The sequence below is a fragment of the Hyperolius riggenbachi genome, chromosome 9 (assembly GCF_040937935.1).
Source record: "Hyperolius riggenbachi isolate aHypRig1 chromosome 9, aHypRig1.pri, whole genome shotgun sequence".
Classification (NCBI taxonomy): Eukaryota; Metazoa; Chordata; class Amphibia; order Anura; family Hyperoliidae; genus Hyperolius; species Hyperolius riggenbachi.
Window position 1 is genome coordinate 87,009,894 of NC_090654.1, and position 23,056 is coordinate 87,032,949.

The window sequence follows — 23,056 nt, forward strand, 5'->3', positions numbered from 1 at the left end:
AGAGGCTTCCTACTACTGAGGTAAGTATCTAATTTTATAAGTAAAAATTGATTCAGGTACCTTCAGGTATTAAAAATGGAAGGCTGTACACCCGGAATTCTTTTTACAGGGTTTTAAAGGAAGTGGAAGCCATCCCAATATTTTTTTTCCTTTTATATAGTTATTAACTCATAAAATAAGTTTCTCAGATGACATACAACAGTACGTATACTCGGGTTTAAGCTGAGGTACCCACTTTTCCTCAGAAACCAGGAAAAAGGGATTGACTCACGTATAAGCCGCCTCCTCAGTATAAATAACCAGATGTGCACAGAGTATGAGGAAGCCCCTCCCCATATCCAGATGTGCTCCTAATATGAGGCAGCCCCCCTTTCCACAGCCAGATGTGCCCCTAGTATGAGACAGCCACCCTCCCCATAGCTAGAGGTGACACACTCACGCTACACGGCCATTCTCCATTTGTTTGTCAGCTACTCCTTATGTATGTCTCTGTATGACAATGATTCCAATGTCACTTGGCTCGGTCAGAAGCTTGACATGCTGTGTGCATCTTGCCATTAGCTGGTAAACTCCTGTGAGAATTAATTTGCCCTTGTCCGCTCTCATCAAACTCCTCAGGCAGCCTCAGGACATGGATCCCCTGACTCCTCACAGACTAACCTGTTCACAAGGAGGTGCAGCAGTGTGATGAAATGATCGGGGATTCCCTCTTTCCTAGGACTTTGTGTCTCATATCTATGACGCCATCTAGTGGCATCTTGCAAAACAGAGTGCTAGGCAACAGGGAATTCCCTATCATTGCAGCAGCTCTGACACACTGCTGCACTGCTTGTGAACAGGAACAGGTTAGCTGGTGAGAAGGAGTTGGGAGATCAGAGCGCTGATGATATTGGTGTACCAAGTCGCCCAGGCCCTTGCAATCCTGAGGATCCTGAGGTTGTCTGCGGAGATTGGTGAGCGCCCACACAGGCACAGTGACTCTCAGAAGTTGCACACAGCCTGCTGACTCACGTATAATCCGAGTGGAGGTGCACACATTTTTTGCGGCTTATATGCGAGTATATACTGTAATTGTATTTCAGCAGAAGATGTATATATACTAAAACCACATATGCACACCAAATAGCAGGTTAACTGTTAAATGATCTGTCAGAGGAAATACCAGTGGATTTATATGCAGGGATTCATTATAGAGTCACTTTAAATACTCTGTTTACCACGAGAAAACATTATGCAAGGTGGGAAGGGGATTTAATCAGTATTGCTTATTGAATGGCTGGCCCAGATAAACTGTAGGTTACATGAGTGTTAAGTGTCTTACTCTCACTCTAACACCCGCAAGACCTACAGAATGATGTCAGCACTTTGCCCCTGAGCTAATAGGGGAGCTGCCCAGATCCAAGGGAATTAAGTGTGGCTGCGGTTTTGTTTGAAACAGAAAAATACAGTTACACTTTAGCACATTACCTGGAGGTGGCCCAGGAGGCAATCCTGTTGGAGGTCCCGGAGGCCGCAGTGGTGGAACAGGCGGTGGGCCAAGAGGAGGAGGTCCTGACATTATGGACGGTGGCATCTGCAGCGGTGGAGGTGGAACAGTAACAGGTGGGGGTGCCGATGTCTGTGCAGAAGTAGAGCCAGACTCTGCCTTGTCTGCTTTGGAATCTTCATTGTGCTGTTCATTTTCAGGCTCTGACTCATCCTCAGAAGATGAGGGAGATGAGTAATCTTCAGCTTCATGGTCATCATCATCTTCATTCATCTCCTGACCTGCAGGTATAAAGCATGGTGAACCAATGAGCGGGCTGCAATTCAGTATTACCACTGGGGATGGTCAATGAGATGCAGACATTTTTGAGTTGATGCAGCGTTATGCAAATTTTGTATGAAAATGTATGCAACTTGGAAATGGATCAAATTTTATCACAGCAGAATTTGATTGGTTCCGTTTTAAGCTGCATCAATTTGCAAACAAAATGCGCCCAACACTGCATCAACTCAACTTACCACTAATGCATGTGGAATAGCATGAATTCCACAATAAACAATGCATGGCATTAATATGCAAGCACAAATTAAGCACATGTCCTGTCTTTGGAAGAAGGATAAGTGAAATATCCTAAGGTGGGCAATGAAAGACCCAGTAACTATGGCAGGAACATCTCCCCACCAGACATGAGAAGGCATCACGTCGTTCACCAGACTCCACATCTTAGAAGATCTGTACATCAGCTATCTATTAACGTCTCACTAGTGCTGCAAAACATGTAAATGGTGTTTCCTTCCTGTGACTCATACTCTGCCCTTTAGGTCCTTGGACCCTATCAGCGGATGTAAACACAAGGAGGTGGGGGCATGCTACTGTGCATAAGCCTACTTTTTCTTCCTGGCACTCTATTCAGCGGCTCTAAATTGCACATGTGCAGTAAAGGTGCCCGTACATCAGACGATATATGGGCAGATCGACCAAGAGACAGATCTCTCTGATCTGAGAGAGATCTGTTGCCTGCCCATACACCACAGGCTTATTTCCGATCGATTTCAGCATGACATCACACACGCGCGCCCACAAATCCCCAGCGCATATTTGCGGATTGTGAGCGGAACCAACGGCAAACGCGGACAAGTATACTGCACTGGGGGGGGACATTTTTCATTAGAGGGGACAGCACCAGGAGTTCCATCGCATTTGTTCCAATATTGCTCGCCATTACCGCCACACACCTGATCGACCATGATGGCCCGACATCTTGCAGCATTGTCCAATCGTTACGACCAAACAATTTTGGCCCAAAATTGGTCACATTGTCTATCGGGAATGCTCTTGGGGGCATCGATTTTCATCCGAGTTGAGAATTATCGAATCTGATGGGTGATCGGCAGCCAAGTCCAGAGGTGTATGGCCACCTTTACCCTTTTAACCAATTAGGGACCGACGCAGTACAAATCTACGTCGGGCAGGTGGCGCTGCGGTTCTGACCGGACGTAAGCTCTACATCCCCATTCACCGTCCGCTCCCGCTGCTCTCTACCCGCCGCAATGTGCTGCCCTGCCGCCTCTATGATGGCAGAGCACTGTGAGCCGGGCAGGAGCAGTTTTCATTGGCTCCTGGCCCTGTCACTACTGTAAGCCAATCCCATTGGCTTACATTGAGTGACAGGGTCAGGAGCCAATGAAAGCTGCTCCTGACCGGCGCACAGCGCTCTGCTGTCAGAGACGGCAGAGAGAGCAGCCTGCGACGGGGAGAGAGCGGCGTGACCGGCGGATTATTGTGGCGATTCGTCGGTATGCGCCATTTTAGCGTACCAGCAGCCACTGGTCCTTAAGGGGGCAGAGGCTGCTGGTACCGAAGTGGTTAATATTATGCCTTGGTGTTATAGTGCAGTGTTTCTCAACATCATTACAAACATTTACCCCTTTACAAGAGACAGGGTTTGCAGAGTACCCCACTTAAGTTATTTATATTTTTGGTGGCTGGTTAGTGTAATGGTTAAGGGCTCTGCCTCTGACACAGGAAACCACAGTTTGAATCTCAGCTTTTCCTATTTGGTAAGCCAGCACCTATTCAGTAAGGAGACTTTGGGCAAGACTCGTTAACATTGTTACTGCATATAGAACGCGACCTAGTGGCTGCAGCTCTGGGGCTTTGAGTCCGCCAGGAGAAGAGAGCGATATAAATGTTCTGTGTCTTGTCTATGATTTTTAGGAGTACTCAATGCATGTACATTCTTTTAACACATGAATTTATGGTTTCCATGAACTAAAAATACTTGTTCAGGCTCACTTATGCATAAGGCCCTGTCGGGCATAAAATCAGAAATTAATTCTTTATTTTTATCTGGTAAAAAAGCAATAAGGATGCTAATCCAAAATCTAAAAATCACCATTACTTTTCTTGTTGATACATGGTCATTCCGCAGTTTATCCGCCACTAATTTGGTACATTGCCGCACAAAGGAAGTTGCAGGGCATGCTGGGTGGTCTTTTTTTTTTTTTTTGCTTCTTTATTTCTCCTCAGATTTAACTAATGCAGCCTGATTGGCTGAAGCCTCTTTCCCTCCTGTTTTCCCCTCTCACACCTCTGTTCCTGATTGGCCAATATTTCTCATGCTGAGACAATGCACTTTCTATTGCAGAGCTGGGTGGGAGTTCCTGAAGACTTGTAGGAGGGCAGGAAATGCATACAGAATCAGGCAGAGGAGAGTAAGGGAGGAAATTACATCAGGATTGGCTTCAAGATAGATACAGTTAAAATGGAGAATCCCAAGGATTTTCTCTCTTTTCTTACTATAGAAAAATTACTAAAATCAAAATGTGGACAGAGCAATACATATGTTATGTAAGTAGAGCAAGTATTTATCTACTTATATGTGTGTTTTTGTTTTCTGAGGTAGTATGGCTGGCTCTTTAACATATTTTAAATCCAAAAATTCATTGTAATAGATTAAGAAAAGCTCAAGTACCCCCATGGGATACACGTACCACCCAAGGAGAACCTAGGTTATAAGGCTATAGTGGCACTAAAGTCTTGTCACACAAATGTCACTAGGTTTATTGTAGGAAGACAGTGGTAAAGCCTCAGTATGAAGGGAACTTACCAGCCATACGTAACATCATAGCTTGTAGTGGTGTGATGTCCTTCACATCCTTTTTCTTTATTTTCTTCTTGCGGGAATTTTCTGCTGCTTCAGAAAAGCGGACATTGTGACCTGGGGAGAGTAGAGTGTCAAAACAGAGATGATGTAATACATGTAAGTAAATAAATACATGTGTAACATGCAAAGACAGCTGCTTCACTCACTTCCTTTCTTATCAGTGTTGCCTTTCTTCTCATCGTCCCTCATTGCATACTCTGCTCCATCGCTGTCCCTGTCTGATGGATTGCTGTCGCTATCCTCATCGCTACTCCCCTCATCCTCCTTGTCCTGCTCCATCTCTTTAGGGTAGCCCTCATCCTCGCTGGAGCTGGTATCGTCATGGTGACCTCTGTCAACTGTAGGAAATAAATCAGAGAAATGGGTTTAAAAACAAAACACACCTGTAAAATTCACAAAAACAAAATAATAAAAGGAAACATGGGCTAAAAATAAACTGATGAAGTAAACAAGTGTATTTATCCTCCTACTACAAAAAATGACCTTTTTTTGGAAATCAATTTTTTTCTGTTTCAAATCTGAAATAGTAGGTTTAATGTCTTATTGTCTCAACTGGATGACAGTCTTTCACACAGACTTTCAGTGTCCCAGAGCTAAAATCTATCTTTAGGGCTAGTTCACACTTGTGTACCCCCTGAAGAGACTTTTTTAAGCTCCGCTTAAACGCAGGAAGCAGGTCCTATGTTAAAAATAGGGTCCACTTCCGCCTACACGGATTTGTGTGCTGAGGAACCAGAGATGGAACGCAGAATCCCAAGTTGGCACATTTTCCCGGACTGGACAGGAAATAGTGTCTAATGAAAGCCTATGAAAACGGACACTGTTCTCACTAGGCTAGTCTCCGCATTTGCGTCACCCGTTTCAATCGCCGGTGTGATACTCACTTGTCCCGCCACCCATTGCTGCTGCTTGGTCCCTTCTAAAAAGCCCAGTGGCCGGGGGATCTCCATTGGGCTGCAAAAGACCAATGGGAATCCTCAGCCACAGGGAGAATTCTCATTGGTTCGTGCTGGACCAACGAAATATCTCCCTGTTGCTAGGGAGAATTGGTCGGCTGCAGCCTATAGAGAGCCCCATGCTTCTGCTGGACTCCAGGCTGTTTAGAGGGACCAGCCGGCGGGACAGGTGAGCGGCAATGCGTATGGGTGTACATGATCGACGCAGGAGCAGACAGGCGGACGCAGAACACATCTATCTCGCGGATGCGCTTACCGTTTCCATTCTGCATCCGCTCAAGTGTGAACTGGCACTTATCTATCCCCTACACTCAGAAGCTGTTCTCTGTCAAGAAACAGTTTTATGGCTGTAATTCCTTATCAGTGAGAGTTACGGATAGTTGACTAAGTCAACTGGACAACTGTCACTTGATAACCTGAATGTTTAAATCATGCTCAATGCAGGCTGAGGTGAGTGCGGTACAAGCAGAGGTCATAAGTCTGATCTGATGAAATCTGAGGCTCTTACCTGCATCTGGGCTGTACCTTCCATCATCTTCCTTCTTCCGTGAAGAGTTATCCAATGCAAAGCCAACTTTCCGCCCGTACATCTGCAGGACTTGAGGTGGAGGGGGGCCTGGAGGGGGCCCCGGTGGCTTCTTGCCAGGAGGTAGTCGAGGAACGCCATGGCCAGGTGGATAAGTCATGGATACGCCACGCCCTGGAGGTCTGGAAAAAACAATGACTCATTTTTTAGAGGAAACCAACCAAGAAAAATGGAATAGAAGTTAAAGTGACCCTGTACTTTTTAAACCTGAACACTTTTGTTGTTCTGTCCAACTACATGGAAATCAGTAACTGAGCTACAGCTGAACGGGCTAATTTCCCATGTGATCACTTCTTATCCCTCCCTTCTGATGACACATGCCATATACATGGAGGGAAAACATTGTGTGTCATCATGAGGGGGATAAGGACTGATCATGTAGAAGTCAGCAAGCAGGTTAGAGTAAAATGCCGAATTTTTTTTTTAATACGGCTGGAGAAGAAAAAAAGTGTTTAGGATAAGAAACGGAATCTGTGTTTTTATTAAACCTTTCTGTTCAGGTTACAACACTGGATGCATATGCATTTACACACTACAAGAGTCGAGAAGAAGCCAGCACCATACGATTCCAGTTATGCTCTTTTGTCTGAAGATCATCAGGATTATCACAGAATAACAGCAGCATTTTGAAAGAATGCCTGTGTGTGTGTCATCCCAGCCATCACAAGTGGTCCTCTGAGGCTCACCTGATGGGAAACTATCAATATTGGAATGACTCCCTAACAAGTGTGGACTCAAAGGGCAGGACGGCAAGTCAGTGTCACAGTGATTGGTCACCGAACCCACATTAGGACTACACCCAGTAAGGGGGGAACCGGTCACATGAGGCTCTGCCTCATGAGAAGTGGGCCTGATTAGAGACCGTGTGACGATTTCTATTAACGTTCCGCATGCAATCACTACATACTGTAAACATCCAATGCTCTCTCTCTGGCTGCTTGTTCTGGGTAAGTGGGCACCATGGTGGCATAGTGGTTAGCGCTCTCGCCTTGCAGCGCTGGGTCCCCGGTTTGAATCCCAGCTAGGTCAACATCTGCAAGGAGTTTGTATGTTCTCCCCGTGTCTGGGTGGGTTTCCTCCGGGCACTCCGGTTTCCTCCCACATCCCAAAAACATACAGATACGTTAATTGGCTTCCTCATAAATTGGCCCTAGACTACAATAAATACACTACACGATACGTACATAGACATAAGACTATGGTAGGGATTAGATTGTGAGCTTCCCCGAGAGACAGTTAGTGACAAGACTATATACTCTGTACAGCGCTGCGTAAGATGTTGGCGCTATATAAATACTAAATAATAATAATGTGTCTCATTATGTTACAGATCTCTTCACGTACCCATAGTGAGGCTCAGCCCAACACTCGCCACTCCCCCATGCGATACTCCTTCACGAACTGTAGTCAGTTATTTATAAGCAAGCTTCATTCATGAGCACTAATAACATGCATACCTACCCGTAAGCAGAGGTCTTCTTTAGAATGGAGGGTGGCTGAGCTCCAGGTAGAGGAATGTCTTGGATGAGGATATTAGATGGAGCATGGGGCAGGTCTGGCAGTGGGATACTCTCCACCTCCACATGTTGTGCATTCTGAACAGACAGGAAATAGTGATGTGAAACGCTGACATTTCTAGAAATATCGTAAAGGATCGATCAGGAAATGAGTCAAAAGCTTCTCAGCAAATTCATCACATCTAGTATCAAAAGGAACACGCCTAAATATAAGATGTATTTCTTCCGCAGTAAAATGCACTATAAATTACTTTTTTCCCTATGTTGCTGTTGTTACCAGTAAGAAGTAAAAATCTAGTATCAAATGTTGGACTAGTCCATCTTCTCAAGGGGAATTCACAGTCTTTTCATTATTCTTTACAGCAGCACTTTGTATAAACAAAGAGGCTGGCCAACCTCCCTACTCATTTGCACACATTTTTTTAGTTGTACTGAGCAATTCTCTCAGTGATAGATTTTGAATGAATCCCACGTGAACTAGTCCAAAACATGTCAGATCTCTTAAATTTTAACTACCTACTGCAAGACAGGAAAAGGGGAGTTTACAGTGCATTTTAGTCTGGAACAAATGTACATTTCATACATATGTTTCTTTTTTAATTTTACCATTTTTGCGATAGTGGTCCTTTAAAAATCACAGCCTACAACTAACTCTGTAGCTGTATTTACTAAAATGATTTCAATGCTTTTAGGCTACTTGCACACCAAGACGTTGCGTTAGGTGCTACGTTCAGGTTGCATAACGTGCACCTAACGCAAGGCCTGGTGCTCTTCGATGTGGACGTCAGAGTGAACCGCGTTGTGCAGCTCACTCTGGCGTCCGTGATGCGTAACGGACGCATGCGGCATCACTTGGTCCCGCCGGCCAATCGCCGCACAGAGCGGCCGCACCGTCACAACGTGCAGTGAATATTAATTAGCCATGTGCCTGGCCGCTCTCCGCTCCTCCCCAACATGACTGAGCATGTGCAGTCTAACGCGGCTTAAGCCGCTGTAACGCCGTAGCATGCTGTACCTTCGGAAGAACGTGCAGCGTTACATGTAACGCAACGTGGGCAGTGCGAACAGCTGTACGTTGGGGGAGCGTTATAGGCTGCACTAACGTGCGCCTGTAACGTCCCTGTGTGTAAGCAGCCTTAAAGTCAAATGATCCCAGAACTTAATTATTAGTGTTTGGTGGATTATGGAGTGACAGCAGCTATGGCTTATTTTGTCTCTCAGGAAGTAAAGGGCTGACTGAGACCTCTGCATTCCCGAGTGCCTCTACTGAAGTCTGAATATATAACAAGAAACCTATTAGTAATAGAAGGCACAACCCAAATGTTACAGCAACTAAAAGAGGGAGCCACTTTTTAGAGTATCTATGACATACAAGTAGCCAGTAGGTGTCAAGTGTACCAGCCGCCTCCTGTAGTTGAAATAAGAGTTTAGGGTTAAAGCAGGGGTGTCAAACTCTATTACAAAGTGGACCGAAATTGAGTTCTGTGACCATGTCACAGGCCAAACTCATTGTCTAGTGGCCACCTCTCTCCCTTATAAAAGTTCCCTGGTCTCTTATAGCCCCCCCCTCCATCGCCTATACTTAGTGGTCCTCCCTCCCGCATCTATACAATTCCCTGTTTAGTGGTCCTCCCTCCCCTATACAATTTCCTGGGGTCTAGTGGCCCCCTCATTCCCCTATACAGTTCCCTTGTGTCTAGTGGCTTCCTTCCCTCTCCTATACAGTTCCCTGGTATCTAGAGCTTTCCTCCTCCCTATATGGCTTCTCAGGTGATGTAGGGCTTACCCTCCAATATAGCTTAGCAGAAAACAGGTCAGGAGTGGCACACCTTACCAGGGATGGGTGCTTAATCATTGAGGTGAAGCAACATCAGATACAGTTCAGGCAGTCGAAAGGACTGGTTAGCACTCCAGCTTTTTAAAATACATGTGTAAAAAACGCAATGCTGACAATTGTTTCGGGCCACAGCGGGTCCCCTTCATCAGAACAGTGCAGACAATATAGCTTATCTGGTGGTCTAGAGTGGGCCAAACATAATGCAAAGTGAGGAAACCACCCGAGGGCCAAATCTGATGGCTCAGAGGACTAGATTTTGCCCACGGGCCGGAGTTTGACATGTATGGGTTAAAAAGTGAACCCGAGGTGAACCTTGGGTCAAAAACACATAACTAAAGGTGCATACACACATCAGACTATAGTCTTTGGAAAATGAAAGATCACAGACCAATCTTACCACCCTTCATGTAGTATGAGAGCCATACCTACACAGTCTTTTCTATGGAGCTGAACTCCCCATCAGATAAAATCTTTGCAAGATGCTGCACACAAAGATGCCCGTACACACTCAAAAGATCATTATCTGCAAAAGATCTGTTCCTGCAAAATATCCATTCCTGCAAAATGCATTCATAGTCTATGAGATCTGCAGATCATCATACACACTTGGTTTAACAGACTTCATCTGCATATCTGGCAATCATCTGCAGATCTGAAAATCCATCCTGGTGGATCTGATCTGCAAATGATCTGCAGATGATTGTCTGTTAAACCAAGTGTGTATGATGATCTGCAGATCTCATAGACTATGAATGCATTTTGCAGGAATGGATATTTTGCAGGAACAGATCTTTTGCAGATAATGATCTTTTGAGTGTGTACGGGCATCTTTGTGTGCAGCATCTTGCAAAGATTTTATCTGATGGGGAGTGCAGCTCCATAAAATAGACTGTGTAGAGTATGGCTCTCATACTACATGAAGGGTGGTAAGATTGGTCTGTGATCTTGCCTTTTCCAAAGACTTTTATCTCAAGTGTGTATGAAGCATAAGAGTAGGGGAACCTCTGGATCCTGTAGAGGCTTCCTGTATCCTCGCCGCGACCCTCTGCAAGATCCAGCCGTGCATTTTCCCCATGTACGAGCGGCTCCAGCTTACTGCGCAGGCATGGCTGTATTCACGCAGGCACAGTACAGCTGCGCTTGTGCATGAAAAGGAGTGTGGCCCGGATCTTCAATAAGACAAAGCTCTTCTCAGAGTTCTTTTGGGGGGGGGGTCCATGAGTGGCAATGATGATCCAGAGGCTTCCCTCTTCTTAGGCAAGTATATGGTTTTTTTTACTTCGGGTACACTTTAATGCCGTAGATCACCCTAAAGGGTACCTGAGACCGGATTTTATGCCAGTATTTATATTTACCTGGGACTTCCTCCAGCCCCATGAGGTCTGTGGGCTCTCTCCAATGGCTCCCTTCAATAGCAATCCCCTCCGGTGTTTTAACCAGCCACGCCCCCTTCAGTTGCGCTCCGTCCCCAGGCGTGTTCAGTACCTGCACAGTACTACTATGCAGGTGCAGAATGCTCCTGGCAAAGGGAGCACAATAGGAGGTGCGCGCAGTGGAGCCACACATGCGCAGGAGAGCATGGACAGCCAGAATACCAGAGGGGATTGATACTGAACGGAGCCACTGGAGAGGACATGTAGAGAGCCCACAGACCTCATAGGGCTGGAGGAAGCCCCAGGTAAATATAAATACTGGCATAAAGCCCGTCTCAGTTAAATTAAATATTAAATTGCAAAAAGGTTTCAATGTGTGCATTAGTATATGTGGATGGAGCTGTCCTTACCACTTCTCTCAGCCTTACCTTAACAGCATCGAAGTACTGGCTGAGCTGTGAGCGTTTATGTTCATACTCCAGTTCTATTTTGCGCAGCTCCTTGTATGTCTCGGGATTTTCCTTCTCGTACAGGCGCAGTATGCGTTCAAATGTCTCCCGCAGCTTCTTCCGCTTGTCCTTCAGGACTTTCTCATTGAGTTGTGGCTGCTGAACCGGGTTAAATTCTGAGAGGAGATAGAGGGTTGCGATGTTTTACACAACACTGTGGGGTTAATTTTATCGAAGCCAACGCAATAAAACTTGGAGCAAAAGTAGAGCCATGGCCTGAAAATACCAATCACAATCTTCATTTCATTTAACAGCCGAAATCTAATGGATTGCTCTATACAAATAATCAGCTACTGCTCTAATATTTCTTCCATTGCTCTTGATACATCTCTCCCCTGGTATATAAAATATAATTCCAATATGAAACCCCAATTCGGGTTTCCAAATGTAAACAACCTGAATTTGAACACCAATACTAGAACTCGACACAGCAATCTTATACCTGCATACTTATAACTGCTAAGTATGCACCCTTTGTTCCTCTGGAACCTTAGAAAGTGAGTCAAATCAAAGACCACCTCTCTCCCTTAGACAGCAATTAAAAAATATATGTATAAAAAAAAAAAAAAAAAAAAGGACTTTGGGTTATTGAATTTAAAAAACAAAAACATTTTATGCTGTATTCCAGCTATGAAGGGTTCTGACTATGAAGAGTTCAGTGAATGCAAATATGAAGCATGCTGAGGTTCCTCCAACAATGTTAAGAACCAATTTGCCTCAGGTTACAGGAGTAACAGGAACTTACAAGAGTAACAGGAAGTTACTCTCACTATTTAGGTTAATCAACCTGTGCCTTTAGACAGATTAGCCTAATTAGAACACTGGAGGTTAACTCTTTCTGTGCTCCCAGGAATTCCAGGTTATTATGATGTTGCTTAGTTTTTTAGAGCTGACAAGAAGTTCAGCGTTTAACTCTGCTTTAAATGACAGCGAGGAGTAAACCTATTTTTTCCCATCCTTAACCCACCCACCAGAGCTGCTCCACTGTGCACGGTGCCCCCTCCTCTCTCCATGGAAACAATATAACAGAGGCTTTTATAATGCTTATGCCAATGATGAAGTTCTTGGAGAACAGTAAAAACAACAACAAGATGAATGTAAACCTCTGACACTAATACTAGTATTGGAGGGTGCCAGAAGTAAATCACTCACTCCATAATTATTATTTTGAAACTCCGCCCTCCAGACTAAAATGGCCACAACCCTCCTGGCGATGTAATGAAGCTAATATGGAATTACATATGAGTGGGTGAGTTACTTCACCTGCCCAAACCAGCGTAGCCATCAAAAAGGTTTACATCTGTTTTTCTTCTATACAACTTTGCTGGTCTTTAGTAACGTAGAACACAAGGATGATTGTATTATCTAACCTCCAAGCACCAGTATCGCAAAGCCCTCTCCTGTGTTCTGTATTAGCTGAGGCTCTGGGGTTCAGGCTGTTGATGCAACTTTCCACTCACCCATTTCATCAAGTTTCTCCATGTCACGAATGATTTGTTTGGGATCTTTCATCTTCAGCACAGCAGCCCTCACCATCATACGCTGCTTCTTGTTCTGGAGTCAAATTATGAAATATAGTTAAAAAAAAAAAAAAAAAATGGATAAAGAGGGTGCTACAGAGGTTCACTAACAAACCTGAGAAGCAGCAATGGCAATACTTAGATGAAATCGTGGAGAAGCATGTGATCAGTTTGATCAGCGGAAAGATTTGTAAGGTTCTGATTTGCTGGTCATGATCATGTGCTAAACCAGGAAGTCATCACAGAACCTTACAAATCTATCAGCTGCTCAAACTGATCACATTCTTCTCCAAGCATTCTTCTAAGTATTGCCATCCGTAGTGAGAAATGCTACGTGGTGACTGTGGTGTTCTGGTGATAAATCTCTAACAAAGTACAAAATAGGATAAATCATGTTCATAAAAAAAAAAAGAGAACTCCAGGAACTCCATACAAGTTACCCATAGAGCAAACACCTCATTCTAACCCTCCTCTAAAGGCCTCTACAACGTTCAATGAGAGCACAGTTTTACGGTGAGAGGAAGGGGATTGACAAGTGGCAGCTGAGCACCAAGTTCGGCAAGCTGAATAGAGCTTGTACACTGTTTAGGGCCTGAGCCCACTAACGCAGTTGTGTCTGTTTTGCAGTTACACATCAATGTTACAGATGCTGAAAAGTGGAAACAACTGTGTTAGTGGGCTCAGGCCCTTAGTGATCTGGCACAGTGAGCTGCTAAATGCTGTCATGGGACCTGTAATGAGCTTAATTTTTGCCCAAGACTCTGAATAGTCCTCAACCCTCCTCTTCACTAATCCACAGAACCCGTCAAAGTGGCACTGAGGAAAGCTCCAGTTTCTCTATAAAGATGACCACGACGACCCATCCCTTCCAGTAACAAGCAGTCTGGAAGGTGTACATCTAATGGGGCTGCCTGGTAAAATGGACACAAAGAAATACTGATAGTAGAATATCAAAAATTATCACGATATCCTACTATGCCCATTGTAACCTAATTCTCATAATGACCATCTCCCATCTACGCTTTAACACTGATCTCCTCCCACCAAAATTCTCCCTATATATGCCAAACTCTACCTCCCCCCCCCCCCTTCTCTTTATAAAGATAGTCCAAGCAGCTGCAAAGCCACCAATTGTACCCAAGCAGCTGTAAAGCCGCTAATTGTACCCAAGCAGCTGTAAAGCCACAAACTGTATCCAAGCAGTTGTAAAGCCACCAATTGTACCCAAGCAGCTGTAAAGCCGCTAATTACAGCAACTATAAAGCCGCTGTTTACCCAAGTGGCTGTAAAACTGCTCAGGTAGCTGGAGTTCTCCTACAGTGTCGCACTTGTGTGCCCAAATTGCTCACTTGTCGCTGCCATAGGCGATATTTGTATTGCAGCCTATAGTGGCAACCAAGTTACCAGACGGAGTGTGCACCCATTTTACATGTTCCGCTCTGGAAGATTACATGGAGTGCTCTGTCTCCTCCTATTTTTCTCCTAGGTCCAACCACCAAAGGTGGAGTAACTTGATTAGGTTAATAACCTCCTCTTTACTGCAGTGTTTCATAGCAACAGCGGAAGACTGTCTAGTAATGATGGGATGAGGAGGCTTTTGGACAGTTAAAGGACAACTGAAGTGAGAAGAATGTGGAGATTGCTATATTTTTCACCCTTTAAACAGTACTAGTTTACTTGGCAGCCCTGCTGATCTATTTGGCTGCGGTAGTATCTGAACACCAGAAACAAGCATGTGGCTAATCTTGTGATATCTGACAATAATATCAGAAACACATGATCTGCTACATGCTTGTTCATGGTCAGGTAGAGAATCAGCAGCATAGCCAGGCAACTGGTAATGTTGAAATGGAAATAAATATGGCAGCCTTCATATTCCTCTCATTTCAGTTGTCCTTTAAGAATCTGCTATTCAGTCAAGCTGCATCTGACATACACGGGAAGACAGTTTTGCAATAAGAAATTACTGATGCACAACTGTTTATGTAAAATGCACTACACTTTGTGCATTGCAAATTATGATATATTCCACAAAATTAAACTTGACCCTGGACTAGTACTTTAATTTTGTACTTTGAAGATCTGCCTTGACATGTACTTTTAAGCCTCATCTACATGGTACAATTTTCCATCAGATCTATTAGATAATTTCCAACCGGTCCAATCGGACTGCGTTAGATTTTGCAATAGATTTTGGGTACTTAAAGCAAAATCTATCGCAAAATTGATTTGAAACAATTTGGACGTCTACACACGATGCAATTTCTTATTAGATCTATCTAATAGATCCGTCTATCTGATGGAAAATTGTACCGTGTAGATGAGGCTTAAAATAAAAAGGGGTACTAAACTGAAAACACAATGTTCTTCTGTATATCACACTCAGCAGCAGGAAGCAATAGAACAACTCTATATTTGAAAGATGCTCTCACCTTCTTAAGCTCCCTCTTCCTCGCCTCCTTCCCTGCAGGAATCAGATGAAAGTTATCAGTAAATGGGCAGAATCATATCTAAGACAGACGTGGATTTGCCTAAACATACACATCCTGATCTAAATGAGTCTATGGCCCACCACATCCTGGGGAAAACAGCAGTGGACCACCTGGCTCGTTTGTTCAGGAGGAGAGATTTACCTAACCTCCTGGCTGTCACAATGCAGCCCCCCCATTTCAGAAGTCAAAGGTGGTTACAGACTATGGTTATTAAGCGTTAAAAGTTCTGAAGGGCCTTAACAAAGGTGGAACACGCATTAGAAGGAGGGGCGACTAGAAAGTTGGGGGATATTTTGAGGTGCTGGAAGAGGTTAAATTACATCTGAAGTGCAAAAATAGTTACTCACCTTAGTAGTGGGAAGCTTCTGGATAGTCCAGAGGCTTCCTGGATCCACCTACAATCCACCATTTCAACGTAGGGTCCCTCTAAACCTATTCGAATCGCGTCAGTCAAATAGGTTACTTCTAGCCACAAGTGCAATCGTGGATGAGTGCATCCGTATTGAGCAAGCACAAGTAAGGTCTGAACATGCCCGGTAGAATGAAGTGCTTGCGCACAGAGAAAAGTCATGCACAAGCGGCTTCCTTCATTCTACTGGCCATGCCTGAACCTTACTCGTGCATGCTCAGTCTGCATGTACTTGTCCACACCCAGGAGTGCAGTCAAAAGATGAAGAGGGATCTTCCGCTGGACTGGTGGGCTGTTTGAAGGATACAGGAAGCCTCTGGACCATCCATAGACTTCTCACCTACTAAGATAAGCAATACATTTTTTTAAAAAAATTTCCGAGGGGATATGGTGAGATAAACATGCATATGTACTGTTCCAAACAAGTTCTTTTCCTGCTTGAAAGAGTTAATCTTCAGGCACGCAAATGGCAGCTTCTCTCTTGTGGGAACCTCATCAGGATTATAACTGTAACCCTCACTGAAAAGGAATTATAATCCAAAAAGTTTTTTCTGCAGAGGGCAACTTCTGAGAGCAGGGGATAGATACAAATAGTTAATATCATGTATTTTTACTTCAGGACTCTCGAGTGCATTTGGGCAAAGACAATAAACATTAAATATACTTTGTAAATGTCTAGGTGCTAGTCTACATTAGGGGACCCAACAGGAAATCTCATAGGGAACAGTTTTCCCATCACAGCACCCTTTACAGCACCCAATAACATTAGCAGAATTTCCCTACGAGTATTCCAGCTGGGTCCCCTAAAGTAGAATAGCGCCAATATTTTGGCATAAATTAAAACCATGAGATATCTAAAAACATAATTTTTAGGAGTAGGACAACATATCCAATAGTTTATTGGCCACACTTACTTTTTTTTTTTTTTTTTACTACTCAGCTATGGATCCACCCCACAGGCTAAAATAAATCCATCCCACCAGGGTAAAATAGATAAAGAACATTGAGGTTGCATCAATGAATAAACTATACTTCATTTCAAAAAGCTCTGGGACTGGCCACCAGAACGTTCAGTGCTAACCAGGGCTGTGGAGTTGGGGTCAAAGTCGGAGCAATTTTCGGTACCTGGAGTCGAAGTTCATGGTTTCATAAACTGAGGAGTCGTGAGTCGGATGATTTTTGTACCAAATCCACAGCCCTGGTAAGTATTAGACTAAAGGAGTCGGAGTTATTTTGGGTACCTGGAGCTGGTGGTTTCATAAACTGAGGAGTTGGATGATTTTTGTACTGGAGCTAACAGCTTGTTGCTTTTTTTTACCCGCCTGTGGCATGCGTTTCTCATTCAATGCATGTCTATCAGCAAGCTGTGTGAATATAAAACCGTGGACAATGAGAACTGCCCACCTGAAGAACATGGGATGGGTGTGCAGTGCATTTATTCATTGCACAGAAACAGGGCAAGTGTGACCCCCACCTAAAGGGTTCTTTTGTATCAGTTTGTTCAGAATTCTGCTGAGTTTTTATTGTGATGGGTTCTACTTACGAGCTTGATCGGTAGGGTTCATGAACTTCCCACTTTTGGTGGAAGATGTAGATCTCCGCCCCATGTTTCCGTAAAGTTCCTAGGTCCACCTCCAAGAGAAAAAAAAAAGAAGAAGAAGAAACCAGTAACCTGGAAAATAAAAAGCAAACAAGGCTAGATTAGAGACTATACAACCAAAAACAACCGGTGGTATAACCTGAAATGGTATAGCTTGAAATGAGAAAATGAAGGAGGAGGAACGCTCCGTAGTGTAACAATGTTTTATTGGAACAAAATGCGCACTAAAAAATCCACTTACTAGATTTATGTAAAAACAGGCATGTAGTTGGGCATGTAGCCCTTCAATCCTTCCCTGGTGGGTGCAACCTCAAACTGCAGTGGCCATCGGAGTTGAATGGATCTGATGGTAAGCGACCCTGGGTGCCGCACCGTGGGGTAAACGTGTGCTGGTGGCGTTATTACGCGTTTCGGCGTTCCACACCTTCGTCAGATAACGAACCTCCCAATTAATAACATTGATTTGGGCCACCAGAAATTATCACTCTGAAAATGGTGAAATTCTAATATTTTCTTCCCTATTTTATATTTTAAAATAGGGAAGAAAATATTGGAATTTCACCATTTTCAGAGTGATCATTTCTGGTCGCCCAAATCAATGTTATTAATTGGGGGATTCGTTATCTGATGAAGGCATGGAACGGCGAAACGCGTTTTCTGCTTAAGCCTTATGACAGCCAAGCTACACAGGAGCAGCTAGACTGTAATAACTACCAGCCATCGATTGACACTGCCTCCGCAGCGCAAGATTTCACATCTTTGTCACTTCAATGGTACAGCTTGTCCTGAAGTGTGACCATGCAGGCAGAACCCGATTGGTATTCTGTTTGCAACGGGCAAACTAAAGCTCTGTACACACGCTTTATTAAATGCCAGCTGAGACAGCAGATAACGACCGCCTCAGGCGATAACCCGCCACCTGCACAGTAGCCCCCACTCGCTAGCTCTGCAAGCAATCCGCCGGGAAGATCAACTTGGTCGAGAACCAGAATATTTCTTGCTGCTACTTGTCCCACCCAGCGCTTGATGTCACGCACGTGCTGCTGTCAGCCCTCATAACCCCCCTGCACCAGAACGCATCATAAGCTACACAGCTGACTTTGTATCCACATTTATACAGTCTTGGCCCAGCAATTTCCCCCCAAGGGATCCAGTTTTTTATATTAGCCAAAGGTGTATACAAGCCTTAAAGAGACTCAGAGCTGATAAAAAGAAAACATTTTATACATACCTGGGGCTTCCTCCAGCCCCATCCGCTCGGATCGCTCCCACACCACCATCCTCCGCTGTCTGCAGCTTCGGTAGTGGGTCCCATCACTGCTGTCAGTCAGAGCCAATCTGACGTAAGTGAAGTGCTTTGTTTGTGTATCTCTCCAGCTGCTGGAGAGATACGTAGAGGGTGCACTAATCCTGCATAGACTGGCTTTGACTGATGTAAGTGATGGGACCCGGTTCTCGGAGCTGCAGACAACGGAGGATGACGGCGTGAGAGCGATCCGAATGGATGGGGCTGGAGGAAGCCCCAGGTATGTATAAAACATTCTCTTTTAATCAGCTCTGGTACACTTTGAGCAGTCCTGTTTACACATGAAAGAGAGCATGGTGTCAGTCTATTAAAAAAATATATTTCAATTTCAGGTTGTGCCAGCTTCAAATTCCCAAAACTGTCAGTGAGTTCAAAATGCACTTACAACTATGGTGACAGCTCTCTCTAAGTAGAGACTGCCATAAAATAAATTGACTCTTAGCGGATTAGTAGCTACTATACAAAGATGCTTGTGCACAGAGGGGAAAAGATACGCATGAGAACCTTTGTGCTACTAAGAAGCCACGGACTGTACTCGCACATGTGCAATACAGCTGCGCTCATACACAGAAAGCAGCATTGCTACAAGAGCATCTCCCATAAGCACTTGCAGGATATACTTTGAGGGGCCCTGTGCTGGACTGGTGAGCTCGAGGAGGATGGGTAAGGCTCTGGACTATCAAGAGGCTTTTGAAGTATGTAACCTTTACTTAACGGCCTGCTTAACCGCCCTGGCATTCAATTTCCCCAGGATTTCTGTGCAAAAAGTGATCCAATTAATTTTCATTACCTTTTAATTCCTGTAACCTGATAAAATGTAGCAAGGGTCTAGTATACAGCGCAGGAAAGTATTGATGTTTATGTATGTCAATACTGTTCACAGCATGTTTTGTATTGACGTGTATAACTGTCAATACCACTAGAAAGGTTAAAATATGAAGACATTCATAAGGATTTACACTTGTCTGGGGCTTCCTGAAGCCCCCTGTGCTGCATTATATCCCTCTGTGTCGGTCCAGTTTCCTCCATTTTTCTGCTATAAAGTCCGCAATCGAGCCTGACTGTGGGACACTGCAGATGTGTGGTCCCAGCCGTGCGCGGAGCAGTGCTTTTCAGCGCTGCTAGATTTGGGCGCAGCCAGCGCGGCCATGGACTGTAATGGGAATCAGTCTATAGCGGCACTCAGTGAGTAACGTCGGCTCCGTCAGAAGACGGAGCCGAAGTTGCTTAAAAAAACACAGTAATTCGGCCTCCAGCAATCGCTGGAAGCCGAATTATTTCATTCCCCCACAATCCATGGCGGCCTGGAGGGGGAATAGTAATTAAAACGGCCCGGACTTGTGCAGAAGCAGGATCAGCCATATACCGCTGAATCCTGCGCCCAAGTCTACCGGCGCCGATTTCAAATGTACTCGCCGTGCATCCCCCTGATCGCGCAGTTACTGCCTAAACTGCACATGCCCAGAATGCTCCCAGCTATGGGGGGGTACCAAATGCCAGGTCTACGCACGTGCAGTAACCTACGGTAAAAGAACAGAGGGTACTGAGATGACAGTGAGGGAGCGAACGGACCAGAGAGGGCTTGCGGAAACCCCTGGTAAATATAAATCCTTTACTTATGAATGTCTCAGGTACACTTTAAGGTTGCTTTCACAGTGGGACGTTAAAGTCCTGCTGTAACGTAGCCCAACTCAAAGCAATGATAAATCAATGGGCTGTTCACAGTGCCCACGTTGCATTGGAGTATAATGCAGCACGTTTAATGAAAGTGCAGCATGTTGTGCGTTATACACATATCAGGCTGCGTTACTGTTTGCACATGCTCAGTAATGTTGGTTTGTTTTTTTAAAAATGTGCCGCAAGCGCCATTTTCGTTCGATTCGTATGCGTCAGAAAGTACGCATCAAGAGACGCATAACGCAGTGCAATGTAACTTCCAACTTCAAAGCTAACATGTGTTGCGTTAGGGGCACGTTATGCGACCTTAACGTTGCATCAAACGCAACATCTTAGTGTGAAAGAGCCCTTAACAAATCAAGCATATTTGAGACTACCTCGTTTAACATGTTTTAAAACTGTATGCCCCACCACACATACGTCAGCAATTGTCAGATGCACTGCAGTCTGTACGGCTCTAAATATAAAAGTAACAGCAGAGCCCCCACCCCTATCTGCAGAAGCACACACAGTATAGACACCTCTTATCTATGACTGTATATGGCAGATGTCCTCCTTACTGCTAGAGACTGCAGTGCATGCTTGTCACTTATTTTCCTTCGATATCCCATTTTTTTCCTCACCTCTCCGGTTACCGAAGATTTAACCCCGCTCTCTCCAGCATCTAACCTGCTCCCCGTACACCACACTTCCGCTTCCAGGCCACTGACTACTTCCGGCACTTGGCTCTTCTCGCACTCCATCCGCTAGAGGCCGAATACGTGCAGGTTACGGCTGCGGCCATCTTGTTGAAGATCAGATCAAGGGGAAAAGCCGCCGACAATGACCACAGGAAAATGGCAGCTGTGTAAAGTGGATACCGATGTCTTGCCATAGTGTTTATCCTTCACTGTGAGCTAGAGATGGGAAGTTCGGATCTTTTCAATGATCCGGATGATTCGAATCGGATCATTGAAGAGATCCGGATCTTTGATCCGAATCTCGGATCATTTTACTACCGGAAGCATTCGGGGGTGAAATGAACAGCAGGACAGGTCTGTGGACAGGAGAAGGGGAGGGAGTGGACACACAGAGAAGGGGAGAAGATGGACAGAGGGCAGGGAGTGGACAGAGAAGGGAGGAGGGACGAGCAGAGAGCAGAAATGTTTGCACGTAATACCCACATGCTGAAGTCATATGCTTTACATATATTTCACCTATATGCTCATCTGTACACTTTGAAAGAAAAGGTCGCACAGTGAAAGAAAGCATTCCCAGAAGATAAGTGCAGCTGTTTAGTGCCGAGTGCAGGAGGATTATTTTGCCTTTCAATCACAGTGTCTGCAAAGTTACTGAGCTGTGCTGAGCCAAAAGCTTCCAATGTGATCACTGTGCACAACTACGGAACAGACAGCCTGTAATGGGCAGCACGTTATAGCCAGTATGTGTGCTCTACACATATCTGGCAGTGGCACCCATGTGTCCCCTCTCTCTCATCTACCTGTCTCCCTGCAAGGCTGCCTCCCTTCCAACAGAGCGATCCATCTCAGCTCTGCTTCCAGGACCCCGCTGCTCGCTGAGAAGGGGCGTGTCGCTCCTGGCCCCGCCCCTTTTGCGATCCGAATCGTTCATTTTGATGATTCGGATGATCGACTCATAAAATAGATTCGGATCAAAGATCCGAATCGTTCATGATCCGGACAACACTACTGTGAGCCCAGCGGCCATCTTTGTACACCCAGTGGAATCTGTGGCTGCTGTGATCTGATCTGATATATATTTTATTATTTGTATTTGTCCGTTTACCTATGCAAAGCTGTCTGTTCACCTTTAGACATAGTTCAGTCAGAACTATCCCCTTTTTGGAGGACAGTACCAATTTAAATTACAAACTGCCGGGACTGAAACAGTAGCAGCAGAGTAGCAGAGTATTGTAAGAGGAAACAAGCTTTTTCGACATAAGTTGGACTGAAAAAACTGCATTATCAAATCCTTAAAAAAAAGTTTGATTTCAGTTTAAAAGAAATATCTTTGGGGAAGCCTGTAAATTTAAAACATAGCTCCCAACTGTCCCTCTTTTTGAGTGATAGTCCCTCTTTGGTAACCCTGTCCCTCTGTCCCTCTTTCCTCCTTATGTGTCCTCAAGGCTGATGTTCAGATCAGTATAAATATATGTATTTACGTGTTTAATTGACTCCTAACTTTATTTCCATCCTGTAATTTTTTTTTCTTATTTCCACATGTTAATATGAAGGAAAACTAATGATAATAGAAAAGACCAGTGTGGTCTGAATTATAAAACAACATATTTTTGTTATGAAATCTTTATGGTATGTGTGACTAGGGGTGTGTCGGGGGTCTAATCAGGGGTGTGGCAGGGGCATGGCTTAAGTGTCCCTCTTTCTTATCTCAAAAAGTTGTGAGGTATGTTGAAGTGTACCCGAATAAAAAAAAAGTTATATACTTACCTAGGTAAAGGGAAGTTCTGGCTAGAGAGTCCCGAGGCTGCCCTGTTCGCCTGGCCCCCACTGTTGTCACAGGCAGAACCACTGAAGATATCCGAAGAGCTTGTCAGATATGTTATCATGGCCATGGTCCTCTTAATGCGTGAGTGTATGCACCAGTATGAGTACAGTAGTGTCG

At 44.6% G+C, this 23,056-nt stretch overlaps 1 protein-coding gene across 2 annotated transcripts in view; it reads right to left on the reverse strand.

Annotated features, from left to right (window-relative positions):
• WBP11 (WW domain binding protein 11) overlaps positions 1–21,974 on the reverse strand; it is a 28,058-nt gene extending 6,084 nt beyond the window's left edge. Inside the window, exons 1-10 of one of the 2 annotated variants that reach the window (XM_068253157.1) lie at positions 21,915–21,974; positions 17,395–17,523; positions 15,383–15,414; positions 12,891–12,984; positions 11,350–11,546; positions 7,656–7,789; positions 6,117–6,316; positions 4,799–4,990; positions 4,596–4,706; positions 1,468–1,767 (exon numbers count right to left, since the gene is read on the reverse strand). In XM_068253157.1, the coding sequence (XP_068109258.1) occupies positions 1,468–1,767; positions 4,596–4,706; positions 4,799–4,990; positions 6,117–6,316; positions 7,656–7,789; positions 11,350–11,546; positions 12,891–12,984; positions 15,383–15,414; positions 17,395–17,458 (1,324 nt within the window). In that variant the 5' untranslated portion in view covers positions 17,459–17,523; positions 21,915–21,974. Of the gene's footprint in view, positions 1–1,467; positions 1,768–4,595; positions 4,707–4,798; positions 4,991–6,116; positions 6,317–7,655; positions 7,790–11,349; positions 11,547–12,890; positions 12,985–15,382; positions 15,415–17,394; positions 17,524–21,057; positions 21,159–21,914 lie in introns of those variants that run through there. The other variant, XM_068253155.1, reaches the window with a different exon arrangement.
• Between the last annotated feature and the right edge of the window lie 1,082 nt (positions 21,975–23,056).